Source organism: Cotesia glomerata, linkage group LG5 (genome assembly GCF_020080835.1).
Source record: "Cotesia glomerata isolate CgM1 linkage group LG5, MPM_Cglom_v2.3, whole genome shotgun sequence".
In the NCBI taxonomy this organism is placed as follows: domain Eukaryota; kingdom Metazoa; phylum Arthropoda; class Insecta; order Hymenoptera; family Braconidae; genus Cotesia; species Cotesia glomerata.
The window spans coordinates 1,711,626-1,725,214 of record NC_058162.1 but is presented as its reverse complement, the minus strand read 5'-3'; the positions used below and the strand labels follow the sequence as shown (position 1 = coordinate 1,725,214).

The 13,589-nt window shown below is 25.5% G+C and overlaps 1 protein-coding gene across 1 annotated transcript in view; it reads left to right on the top strand.

Annotated features, from left to right (window-relative positions):
- LOC123265439 (broad-complex core protein isoforms 1/2/3/4/5-like) overlaps positions 1-10,513 on the top strand; it is a 37,986-nt gene extending 27,473 nt beyond the window's left edge. Inside the window, exons 9-10 of the mRNA XM_044729214.1 lie at positions 3,563-3,677; positions 10,217-10,513. Coding sequence (XP_044585149.1) covers positions 3,563-3,677; positions 10,217-10,268 — 167 coding nt within the window. The 3' untranslated portion in view covers positions 10,269-10,513. The remainder of the gene's footprint in view (positions 1-3,562; positions 3,678-10,216) is intronic.
- Positions 10,514-13,589: the final 3,076 nt, after the last annotated feature.

The following is a 13,589-nucleotide window of genomic DNA, read 5'->3' as shown; positions in this document are numbered from 1 at the left end:
GAATTTCGTAGCGCTGCATTCAACTATTTTCATAGTCTAGAATCGAATAATTAAGATACTATGTAGTTGTTTCTGATCTGAACGGATTAAAATTAATTTAATTTAATGTAACTTAAATTTATATTCTATATTTGTACTAAAATTAATACTATGTATTAAACCAATGTAAAAAATGTAATTTTCTCTTATGTATGGCCACAAGGGATAACGATCTCATGGTCAAATAAATAATATATCTATCTATCTATCTATCAAAATAAAATACTAGGCACAAAAATTGCAGGTAGAACATAATTGACCTATAAATAGCAGTGATTAGACTTTCCACAATATATCTTAATAACAGTTAAATGCTATTTAAGAGCACTCAAGTTGTTTCTTTCATGTCTTTTGTGACTCTGATTGTTCGGGACAGAAAGACGTATGAGCGGCTCAACTTAAAAATTTACAGAGCCATTAAACACAAAAAATATTTAGCTTTAAAAAAGTAAAAGCATTAGTACTTACGTTTTTTATAATGTAGCAGTAAATTTGCTGAAATTTTTCCCAAAAATATTTCTTATAATGAATTGAAATGAAAGAACTCCTCCTATATTTTAAAATACATGAAAGTCTTGAAGTTAGTCAAAAGTCAAAACTCGCAAAAAACGGGCCACAATTTATTATTAGTTCAAATTTCTAGTATTTTTATAAAAATGATTATAAGAATGTAAAACATACGTGTCTTGATAATTTAATGAAATTCTAATATTTAAGCCGGTATAAAACTAAAATTTCCATAAGAATGTTTCGGAATTTTTTATTCATGAAACGTACAACTTTTTGGTGTTCCATTATTAGAATAGCTATCTCGTCAAACTTGAAAAGAGTTTGAGAGCCCGTCACAATGTGTGAATATATCATAGACATCAGTGTGTGAACGATTTACGCCCGCTTTATCTTCTAAATGAATCAACCAATTTAGGTAGTTCTTCCAAGCTTTTGGCAGCCGAAAATCTAGTAAACATTCATCAATCATTTTATTAATGGAGAACAATAATCTTTCGACGTTGATGAAAATTTACGGCTCTGCAAGATTTATCTGGAATTAATGAAGTATTTTTGTTAATAAATATTTCAAATAACTTAATCTTGGGAATTTGGACAATAAATCAAGATGTTAATATAAATATTTGAAGTATAAAATAGAATTAAATAAAAATAACAATAGTTAGGGCCAGTTTTTCAATCCAGGATAAAATTTTATCCAATGATAAAATATATCTATGTATTTCATACATATATATAAATATATTAGCAATAATAAAACTTTTATCCTGGATTGAAAAATTGGACCTTATTTTTAGCATCCTCGTTTAGTTTTTACAAAGTCAATAAATGTAATAGAATAAAACTGCTCAGTAAAAAATATTGTGTGGACGGTATTTAACACAGAAATTGTGTTGATTTTACACATTATTTTTTACTATGTGCATATCCATAATCTCAAACATTTTCTCAAATTACAGTATATTAATAACTTGCTTAGATTCCTCTAAAATTAATAAATGAATAAGATAAAATAAAATTCAATATCTGTTTGTCAAGTGTCATTACAACTGACTTATAGGATAGTTAAAATGATATTTACTATTTTGTTATTTGTTAATTAAGTTCAAGAAAAAATATATCTATATTAGATTTAAAAATATATGTTTGCGATAATACATAATTCAAACTTGAAATATAATATTGCAAACACTAAAAGTAAATCATAAGAGAGCAACACTAAGTTACAATTAATTTTGATTTCAGGAAACTAACAAATATTTTCATCATGATCAACTATTACTTTTCCTTCAATTTTTATTAATGTTGTCATAAAAATATCTTTTTAATAGGAAATAAGTCACTAAAAGTTTTATATGATATAAAAACATTAGCAAAGTATACAAACAATATTTCAAAGACTTTTATAAGTTTTTATTTACTTACCGAAAGAAACTTTTAACGTTCTTCGTATATTAATGAATGATCCTGAAACGCTTTACTATTTAAAAAAAAAAAAAATAAAAATCTGCATAATTTCATTCCAAATAATCGAAGTTGATCAAAATAAATATAATTAGATTAATTTAATTTTTTTTGGCGCAAAAATTAATTTAGTCGGAAGAAATTTAAAATATTGCGCGTCAATTTGATTAAGGAGTTTTCTATTATTTCATTATTTAATTTTATTTAATTACAAGCTAAATTGTATGCAGTTAAAAATATCTTTTCATAAAAAAAGTATAAATAGGAACAAAAATAGTCTTGCAATTCTTATTTCTTCTTCTTTTGTTGTGAACCAAATGGCCCAGTTTCACTTTAAATCGCCGAGTAGTTTTTAACTTAAATTTTCTGTGTACAGATAGATAGTTTTAATAGTAACGCCCAGTGCGAGTGATACAGTAATCTAAAAAAATAGCTACCGCAGCAATATTTCGTGTTGTTATCGGGTTTGCTATACCATTAGATTGTTGTGATTCCCCAGAAGTATTGTTTTCATAGTCATGTAGATCCATTTTATTGATATGTTTCTGTCGAGTTAGAAACCGTAAGGTATAATAGCGGTACGATTATATCTACTGATAAATGTTTATGGACTAAAACTAATTACCGCCGGATCTGAGCCGTTATAACTAACACATTACTTCACAATATGACTTTACAACATATAATAACTTCATATGTGCGTACAAAAAGCTAACTTCCATTAAAATTATCATTCGTACCAGCAAGTGATGATTTTTTTATGAGGATTTTAAAGTACGAGCATGGACTCACTATCAACTTTAATAAAAAGAAAGGATAGACCTGCGATTACGCGTAGGGAATTTATTTAGAGTACTGTCAATTTTAAAAACAAAAATAGCTTTTTAGAATTTGGGGTAAAGGCACCAATTATTGAGACATGGTTAGAATTGTAAAATTTTTTTTTATCATTTATAAAATCAATATTGATGAATTTTTAACATAAAATTATTTTTTTCAATTTCTAACATAAAATTGATTTTTTTAATTTTTAACTTAAAATTCTTTTTTTTTTTTTTTAATTTTTAACATAAAATTGCTTTTTTTAATTTTTAAGATAAAATTGTTTTTTTTTTTTAATTTTTAACATAAAATAATTTTTTTAAATTTATAACATAAAATTGTTTTTTAAAATTTATTTAAATAATTGTGAATTATGAAGTCAATCAAATTTAATTAAATTTTCCGCTATTATAATTCTGGTTGAAAGTTTTTAATTATCTATTAGTTTTAATAAAGTTTGTGCGTTAATTATTTCATCTTTGCATTATTATGTTGTTCTATTGTGAAACTAAAAGGTTTCGACGGGTATAATTTAGACAAACTTGTTAACTTATAATATGTTAACTAATATTTTAAAGTATTTGATGAGTAAAAAACAATTTTAAGCAATTAATTGTAAAACAAATTTTTTATACATCATTATAACTATGATTTTCTTTTATTTAAAACTGAATTGATGTCTTAGCTATCCAAAAATTAATGTTCTTTATTTTTGTTTCAATTTCAGCTTATGTAACATCAAGGTTTCCGTCAGTAGATGTAAGCAGTGTAAAACAAGTATTGGCCTATAAGTGTAAAGAAAATTCAACGGCTCTAAAAATGAAGTCAATTCGGTACATATGGTGAGATGATATAAGTTACTAATATAATTTTCATTTTCTATTATTTCAAAATCAAAATGTGAGTTATTTTTATTTATCTTTAATTTAATATCGATTTAGCAGCAGTAACTGTTCTTAAATATTAAATATTATCATATAATTTTCCTTAAAGCATGCAATAATATTTTTAAAAATAAATTTCATAGCGAAGAAGTGTACTTTGAAAGTAATCAAAGATGTTTTTTATCAAAAGTTGATTGAACGGTGATAGCTGATCACTTCAGAAGGGCTAACTTAGAGATATTGCGGCAAAAAGGATCTTTGTATAGTATCAAGTTTCACATTTACAAACCTTTTAGAAAATAATTTAGTAAATTGAGAAAAAAAAAAGGTACTTTAATTCGTATCATATTTTCTTGTCTCAATAAATTACTTGATTAAAAATTCTCAAGCTCAAATTTTGACTGACAAACTTTTAAATATTTTCATTAGATAACTATTTATTAATTATGCCAAAGCGATAATGACTAGATGGCAAATACAAAATTAAATTTTTAATAATATACAATACAAAGTAACAATATACATTATTAATTAAAATTATTTATTTTAATATTCATCAGTTCAATTTCAATTTATTATTTTTAATTTAGGCTTTGATTTAACTGAGAAAACAACTTGATATCTTGTCTAAGCTTATTTATAAAATTTCAAATAATAATTCCCTTCTTTGTAATTAATATTTATTTATCTAGTTTTAATGCCAAGGCGATAAGCCGGATGGCAAATTGTGTATACCACAATAATACATTGTATATAAATATATAAATGATATAAAGCTAAGAGAATACAAACCATTATTGAATGGTAGTTACGGACAATGTCTCGGATAGCTTAACTGGTAGAGCCTTTGGCGCGTAACCAAATGATCCGGGTTCGAGTCCCGGTCTGGGCTGTCAGAATTATTTTTTCGGTTACCGAAAAAAAAAAAAAAAAAAAAAAAAAAAATCCTACTGAGTAAGGTCCCTCTCCCCCCTTTATCCTTTATTTCCCCAGTTCCCAAATTTTTCTTTAATGACAAATTTAGCTATAAATTATGGCTAATGTTTAAATAAGTACAGTAAATTTTGGAGTATTACTAAAATATATAAAACAGATTGCATTTAAAAAAAAGAAATGTATATCATATTATTATGTACATCACGTTATTATATTATTTTCCAGCATACTAATTTTTAACTATTCATTACTTAAAAGAAAATCAAATAATTTAATTTTGAAAGTCTCTAAACTGAGAACGTTTACAATTTTACAAGGTCGCAGTAGCAAAATTTGGCATAGTAATTTAATAGTAATTTTTTTTTAAGTAATTTTGTTAGCAGAAAAATCAATATTTTTTATTTTTATTTGCATCGAAAATTTATAACTTTTTTTCTGTTGCAAAAACTGTTTTTCAAGTCAAATAAATCGTATGCTGATCATCGCAGTCGTAGAAGAGCTTCATTGATTTTTTTTTCTTGTTTAAAACTTTACAAAGTTTGCGAAATCACGAATAAGTAATTAAAAAAAAATATTTACCGATAAAAATTAACTTGAATTTCTACTGGGTTATATATTATGCTAACAATTTATTTGATTATCGTTATGAATTTTTTAATAAGTCAGATCTTTGAAAATTAAAAACTTTTTTAATTGAAATGTTTTAATCTGTAAAATTTTTTTTATGGTTATTTAATTTAATTTTACATAGAATTGAAAAAAGGCTTTTTAATATGGTCATTCGCAGATTTATTTTTTGTATTATTATATTGTATGTTTCCTTATCTAAATCCTTACAAGATCACATAAATTCCACACATTATGTTGATAGGGTATATAATCAGTATTATATATCATTTTTAATAATAATTTATGTGCTATCATTTTTTCAATGAACAATTCTATGAGAAAAAAATAATTTTGATGAGAAGATATGAATTTTAGAGATAGATAGAGAAGACAGGTATCTTTTAAGCCAAGTTGAAATTACACAGGGGGCGTTATTACTCGACTTGAAAAACGACTCCAGGCAAATATCACGGTTGGCGGCTTCCTGAGTCATTACTCGGTACAACGGAGACTTTATAAGAAATATGCTAGAAATAAAAAGACAAAAATTTTTAAAAAATCTGATGGCAAACATGTTAATATTATACATTAAAATATTATTCATTTTACTTTGAAATAAATTATGCAAAATATTTATTTTATTTATAGTACTTAATATTTTTCAACTGAGATTAACTTACAGACAAAAAAATTAACTTAATTCAAGAGAAAAATTCTTGAAACAAGAATATTATTATTTTTATTCAAATTGGAAAATTCTAAATTTTAATGAAATTTTATTTAATAAAAATTAATTTTCAAATCAAGAATTTTTGTCAAGTCCATTTTTTTTATCAGAAAATTAAATCAATTTAAAATTCGCATTTTTAAGTGTTAAAAATTAAAATAAAAAATAAATCTCTCAATTAATCATTTTTGCTATATTTCTTATCGGCTTTACTACATAGATATATTTATTATTCCCATGTTTGTTCCTCATAGACCCGTAGTTTAAACATAGGTTACTAACCCTCATAAGTATCAAATTAATCATCCAAGTTTATATGACCATAGCGTGTCTTGCGATAGTTAGCAGTAAGTCTAAGCTTCATTTGTACTCTGATCCGCTTTCGTGCTCTCAGTTTTAAACTTTAAAAGATTATGAACAGAGCCCGGAGAGAATCTCAAAGCTAATTGCGAGCATTAATTTTTAATCCCTTTATTTTTTCTTCTATGTGAACAGATTTCTAGAAAATATCAATTTCAAATTTTAATTTTTTTTCCAAATATCAGTACATATATCTAGTTGAAAAATTAAATTTTTTCACTAAACAGAAACTGATGGTTAGTAGTTTAAATATTATATCCAACCGCACTTCAATCAATCAGTCATGAGCATGTAATTTGCGGTTAGCACATCCAAGTTGTTGCGGATTGCGAGTATCGACCACTAGCGAAAATACAATTAGAATCACTAAAATCGTATTCGACCCAATCCTTATGGATGTCTGACCGCTTAGCATAGTTGAGAGAAATGTATTTATCTAAATATAATCCGTCAATAATATTGATTTTATAAATTTAAAATATCTGGATCGATCGATAAATCATTTAAAATGATCAAAGATCAAAAATGACCAAGATCAAAAAAATAATACTAAATAACTAATAAATTCACAATATCATCTATTTTATTTTATTTCATTTTTATTTTTGGCCTCATTCTCATTATTGCACGCCTCATAGCGCGAAGCGCGTGAGGTTGTGCTTTATACTCGACTCGTCAAGGTCAAGCAATTTTGTGATCTTTAAATGCCTCTATCACAACCATATTATACTTATACAATGATATAAGTAGATGTACACCGAAAAAACACTTAAATTAAACCATCTTTTACTTTCTAAAATCATTTCATGATGCTATTTTGAAAAAAATTTTACGTGGACGTCCGGATGTCACCCCATTTCGGATGTACCAACGATTACTCCCGAACAAATTGATATTTCAAGACCGGACCTTTTTTATTAGTTTAAGAATTCGATGAACTGGGTCCGTATTTCATATCAGTGGCCTAGTTTACGTATTTTTTTTTTTAATTGAATTTTTATTAAAATTCACTACGATACAACCGTACAAAGCCAAACGAACTTTTCTGATTTGTCACGTGAAAACTATGGCGCCACTTGATCAAGCTAGATTTTTTTAAACTGCGTGCGTATATGACAAGAAAAAAGAGCGCCGATATTTAAAAAAAAAAAATAAAAAATACTCTGTAAGAAATTACTTAATTATAATTTTTTTTTTTTAAATCAATTACACAATTAATTTTTTTCTTAAAAAATGAATGAGCGTTATGAGGCGTGCACTTTTGGATTTTCCAAACTTTTTATATTTATATTTATATTAAATTCAAATTTAAATTCAAATATCACTTGAAATATTTGATTGTTATATGCAATAAATAAATAAATAAAATCAGCCGCAAATTTAATGAAATTTGTAAAATTTTGGCAAACTTTAAAGTTTTACAGTGAAAAAAAAAATTAACTTGATTCAAGAGAAAAATTTTTGAACCAAGAAAATAATTTTCAAGAGTTTCATTGTCTTGAATCAAGACCAAAAATTCTTGAATCAAGTAAAATTTCCTTAAACCAAGAAAAATTTATTCAGTTCAAAAATTTTTCTACTCAAATCAAGAAGATTGAGTTCTTCAAAATTATACACTTGATTCAAGAACATTTTTTTCTGTGTAAGGTTTGAAATTCAACTTAAATACTTTGAAACTTACCAAAAAACTTTTTTTAAATCTTATCTTCAAATTCGACACGATTGACCAATCCATTAAAAGTAGTATTGATAGCGATACAATCATATAAAAAAAAAAAAAAAGACTTCTAGTCCTTGAAAACTCAATTACTTTTTGGTTGGTTAACCAATAGTAACTTTATTTTCTACACAGAGTGGCATCTTGTGCTCTTTCTGTTTGATAGATAAAATAGCTTCATTGAAAGTGCGCTAATGGACTCCTCAAAATGGCACTGTGCCATAAACACTCGGGTTGGCACCATAAAATGTACTCGCTAGCGACGGTTTATGACTCTGTGCAGCTAACTTACCAGTTATGAGTAGTGTACTCAATTTAAAACAGTACTGAGTAACTGAAGTATGTTCATTTTATTACCCTATTCAAGTAATTTTTAATTAATTAAAAACTCGCATTGAGAACAGTTACTAGAACTAAAAAATTTTATTTTCAATCTTTTAAATTGTTCTTTTTTTCAAAAAAATAAAGATGAAAAATTTTTTTAGCCAGAAAAAAAAACTTTAATCAAGAGAAAAATTCTTGAATTGATCAATTAAATTAAAAGATCAATTGCAATGATCAATTGTTAATAAATTTCACTACAAAATAAAGAGCGTAGGTCAGGATATAGATATCTAAATTAGTAAATGCAATTTAAACTGTTCAATAAATTGTTATTAAATTTCCATCAAATGTCGGCGTTTTGAGGCCTCTTGAGTTATTTTGATCATTTTAAATGTAATGCGAGCTTGATATGAACTCCATACATGTACGCGTAAATCTGTAAATAGTTTAGATCCATTAAACGGCGAGGCTAATGGAAAGCCCTAGTGAATTTTGCAAGCTATCGGTAATCGAGGGGGCTTATCGGGCATTACGTTTTGGGAAGAGCTCAATTGAATTCGCTAAATTGATATTTAATTATTTTATTGGAAAATCAATAATTATATAAAAAGATTTTGTTAAAAGTTTACTGCTTATTATTATTATCCATTTCAAAGCGTTGCAGTAAACTTTGGCGTAGTGGTGCTTAATGTTAACTCATATCGCTTATATGTCAGGTCGACACGGTACGTCGGATAATGGACAAAGCTGTGAACATAAGCACCAAGGATCGACACTGATAGAGTACTAAGTTAATTATTAATGTAAAATGAATTATGATTATGTACTTGAGTATTGATTTTTATTTTATTTTATTAAATTAAATTAGATAGTTATTTATCGTCATTTTTATATTTAAAACTATTTAAAAATTTTTTTAATTCCAAGATAGTCATATGATAAAATTGGTTTTTTTTTTTTTGTGAAATTTAGTATCATTGCAAAGATTTTAACTTGAATTTGTGCCTTTTCAAGGTTTCATTTCATTTTTACCGATAGTTAATTTATTGTGATAAGTATTTAGGCTGCATTCGAAAATGCTCTATTTCTAGATACATAATTAAGAAATGATCTTTTATTTTGTTAACTATTGACATTTTTAAAGATATAAGCTCATCCCGATGTTACACTCATCAAGACCTTTCATTTGAGTACCCACATCAATTTTTCATATATTTATATATATTATGTATATGTATATATGAAAAATATATAAAAATGCATGTGGGTACTCAAATGAAAGCTCTTGATGAGTGTAACGTCGGGATGAGCTTATAACTTTAAAAACGTCAATAGTTAAGAAAGTACAGTGCAATTTAATATAATTAAGAAACGACTTTGTATCTTGTGAACTATTGACGTTTTTAAATATATAAGCTCATCCTGATGTTACGCTCATCAAGACCTTTCATTTAAGTACCCACATCAATTTTTCATATATTTTATATATTTATATATATTATATATATGTATATATGAAAAATATATCAAAAATGCATGTGGGTACTCAAATGAAAGCTCTTAATGATTGTAACATCGGGATGAGCTTATATCTTTAAAAACGTCAATAGTTAATAAATAACAGTGATTTGAATAAAAATTCTATTATTTTCACAGATTTTTATCTTTTAAATATTAAAATTCCAACTAAAAAATATTCAATAACAAAATTATCGAATTTTTTACATAAAAATTTTCTACAGCGCTGGAAATTTTTTGTGATTTATCATCAATAATAAAATTGAAAAATTAATCTAAAAAAATGGTTATTTAAAATTGTTCTAGTGAGAGGCAAGATACAGATACATCGCCACGTGGTGACTCTGAAGACAAGTGAGAGGAGGTAAGGGGTGCGCGTAGGGTGCAGCCCACCCTTCTGCTACGCCGCGTCCTCTCGCACCCTCTGCACCACTTAAATCGTCGGTGCTTTGGCCCCGAGGAGTTCCAAGACATCAATCGTCATCATCATCATCGCAATTACTTGCATCACCAGGAATTATTGTTCGTTGAACCGTCAACTGTTCCAGCACTTGAAGGTTTTGTACATCTTCATACCATTCATCATACCTTAGAAGCGACTTTGAAACAAGCTGAAACTAGCTCGTATTTTTTATCTACTGGATAATTTTATTCGCGCACTTTCGTACTCTATATTTACAGTTCAATCCAATTATTAACTATTCGAGTTTCATTATCAAAATTATACACATATAGCTTCACTGAATTTTTTAGAAAATAATTTGATATTAAAGAACAGTAAAAAAAATCGTGGAATAAAAATAGACACACATTAAATTCTTTATTAATTTTTTATTTTCTAAAAGAAAGTTTATTTTTTTTTTTTTATAAATTTTAAATTGTTTAAAATATCTTCTCAAAGTTGCAATTGGGTTTTTTGATGGCAAAACTTTAAATTTATTTTTAAATTTTAAATAAAAATTAGCCTCAAAAATTTTAATAAAATTGAATTAAATTATTAAATAAATAAATGAAGATAAAATATATAATTTATTTTTTAATTTTATTAAATTAAATTTGGAATAAAAATTAGCCTCAAAAATTTTAATAAAATTGAATTAATTTATTAAGAAAATAAATGAAGATTAAATATTAAAAAAAAATTTAAGGCTGATTTTATTTAATTGAGTCGAAAGTGCTTATTACGTTTAATATTTAATTGCCGAAATTATATTGTAATGTGATTATTGATTAATAACGACGATATATTGAGGGTGAAACAATAATAGCTGTATGAAAAAAAAAAAAAAAAAATAGCGTGGAACAAGAGGAACGCGCGCTGAGGCTGTGACCATCTAACGAAAGAAGATCTTAAATAATTAACGAAAAAAGATACCGAAATGATAAATTGATATAAATAAGAGTAGCCCACTTCTAGGCGACTGCGTAACATTTGTCTAAGTACTTGCAATAAATTAATGAAAATATTTTTAAACTTACAAGGAAAAAAATACATAAGCCGACGTAATATGTTAATGACGTAGTTGTATAATTGTGATTCATAAAATCTGCCTAAATGAAGAAAAGAATAATTAAATAAAATTTACCATTGCGCCTCTTTTTCTTAAGATTGAAAGGAAAAAATTGTAAGAGAAACAACGGAGTTGAAGCTATTGATCGGGTAAGACCTTGTCAGGAAGTTTAAGAGCGACAACTTGTGATATATTGTGGTACTAGGCTAGTTCAAGTGTGGAAAGTTGTGAGATTCAAAATAAGAAGAAGAAATATGCTGTTGGTAAAAAATATTCTGAGTTACCATTTACTCCCCGAGGAAATTCGGGAAAAAAGAATATTTTGTTAATTAATAATTAGTTAATAACTAATTAATTAATAATTAGTTAACAACTAATTAATTAATAACTAGTTAAAAATTAATTAATAATTAGTCAATAACTAATTAATTAATAATTAGTTAAAAATTAATTAATAAATAATTAATTAGTTAGAAATTAATTAATAAATAATTAATTAGTTAATAATTAATTATTTAATAATTAATTCGTTAATAATTAATTAGTTAATAATTAATTATTTAATAATTAATTAGTTAATAATTAATTATTTAATAATTAATTCGTTAATAATTAATTCGTTAATAATTAATTCGTTAATAATTAATTAATTGATGATTTATTAGTTAATAATTAATTAATTAATTAATAAGGCAAGAATTATGAAGAATCATAGTTTAACTTGGTCGCGTTTGACTTAGACAAATTGGTTTGGCTGTGAGTTGCAACCGCGAAGTGATTGAGAAAGAAGCTATAGATAAATAAAGAAATATAGAACAGAACAGCACAATTATGCTGGTAATATATATGTAATAAATTCAGATTATGTTAATTAAGAAAGTATAAAGAACATGGAATCTGAAAATAAATAAAATAGTAGTAAGAAAATACGATAAATAGGGTTGAATCAACCTCCCCGGGATACAAGGGTAGATTTCAGATAGTTAAACACCTATATTTAACAATATATTAATTATATAAATTATCGTGATAATTTATTCATGTTTTCGAAAATACACTTGTTAAATTAATTAATCGAACAACATTTATTCATTGAGAAATTGGTAAAGTTTGAAAGACTGTAAGGCGAGTTTAAATTGTCGGGTTGAATGGAAAAATTTAAATAGTTTTAAATGATATTGATTTTTTTTCTTTATTATTTTAGTTTTTAGTACAAAGCTGATTCTTAAATTTGTCAATCGAAGCATCAAGAAGAAATTTTCCGGCACTAGAGCAGTAAATGAATTGGAAATTTTCTTATAAATTTAATGGTATAGAATATTGTTGGAAAAGTATTAAATTATTTGTTTAAAAAAAAAAAGGCGAATAAAAATTATGAGGAGAAAATTAAATTTCCACGGTAAAAATTTAATGCTTTACAATTTTATGTTGATACGCTTTGTTTGCAAACGATTCTTTAATGCGGTAGTTTTAAAGTTATAACTTTGTTTGTTTTAAATTAATAATCTTTTCTTTTTAATAAAATCTTGGTACTTTATAAAATTCTGATGTATCAACAAAATTTATAAACCAAAGACGTTTTAAAACTTTTTTGATAAAACCTTGGAAAAATTTATAATATCACGGATTTTCTGTAAACAATTTTATATAAAGTTAAAATTGAAACTTTTCCTTTTAGATTAGCGCTTATTTTTTTCATCCGATATTTAGTTGGATAAATTATAAAAAGAACAAATTAAAAATTAAAAATTAGTATATTGTTGCGCTTCCGCAGTCGATAATCTTCTTCACAAAACATTGCGACTTCCTTCCCGTTAAATAATAAGGAAGTTATCGGATCCGATAAAAAATCACATAAAGCTCATTGATTTTTCTACTGTAGTGGAAAATGTTATCTCTCTGCTGCATTTGATATTTTTTAATTAAAATTTGACCTTTAAAAAGAATAATTTTATTCGATAAAACAATTTTTAATCGCTTTACAGTTCGTTGAATTTAACAAATTTTAATGAATTAAAAATCCTTGATTTTTTTGAAAATATACTTTAATAATAAACAGATGAATTTATTGATGTTTTGTTTTTATCATTATCATATTAACGTTGAGAAATAGCATTGGTATAAATTTTGCGATTAAATATATAAGTAATAATATATAAATAGTTTGT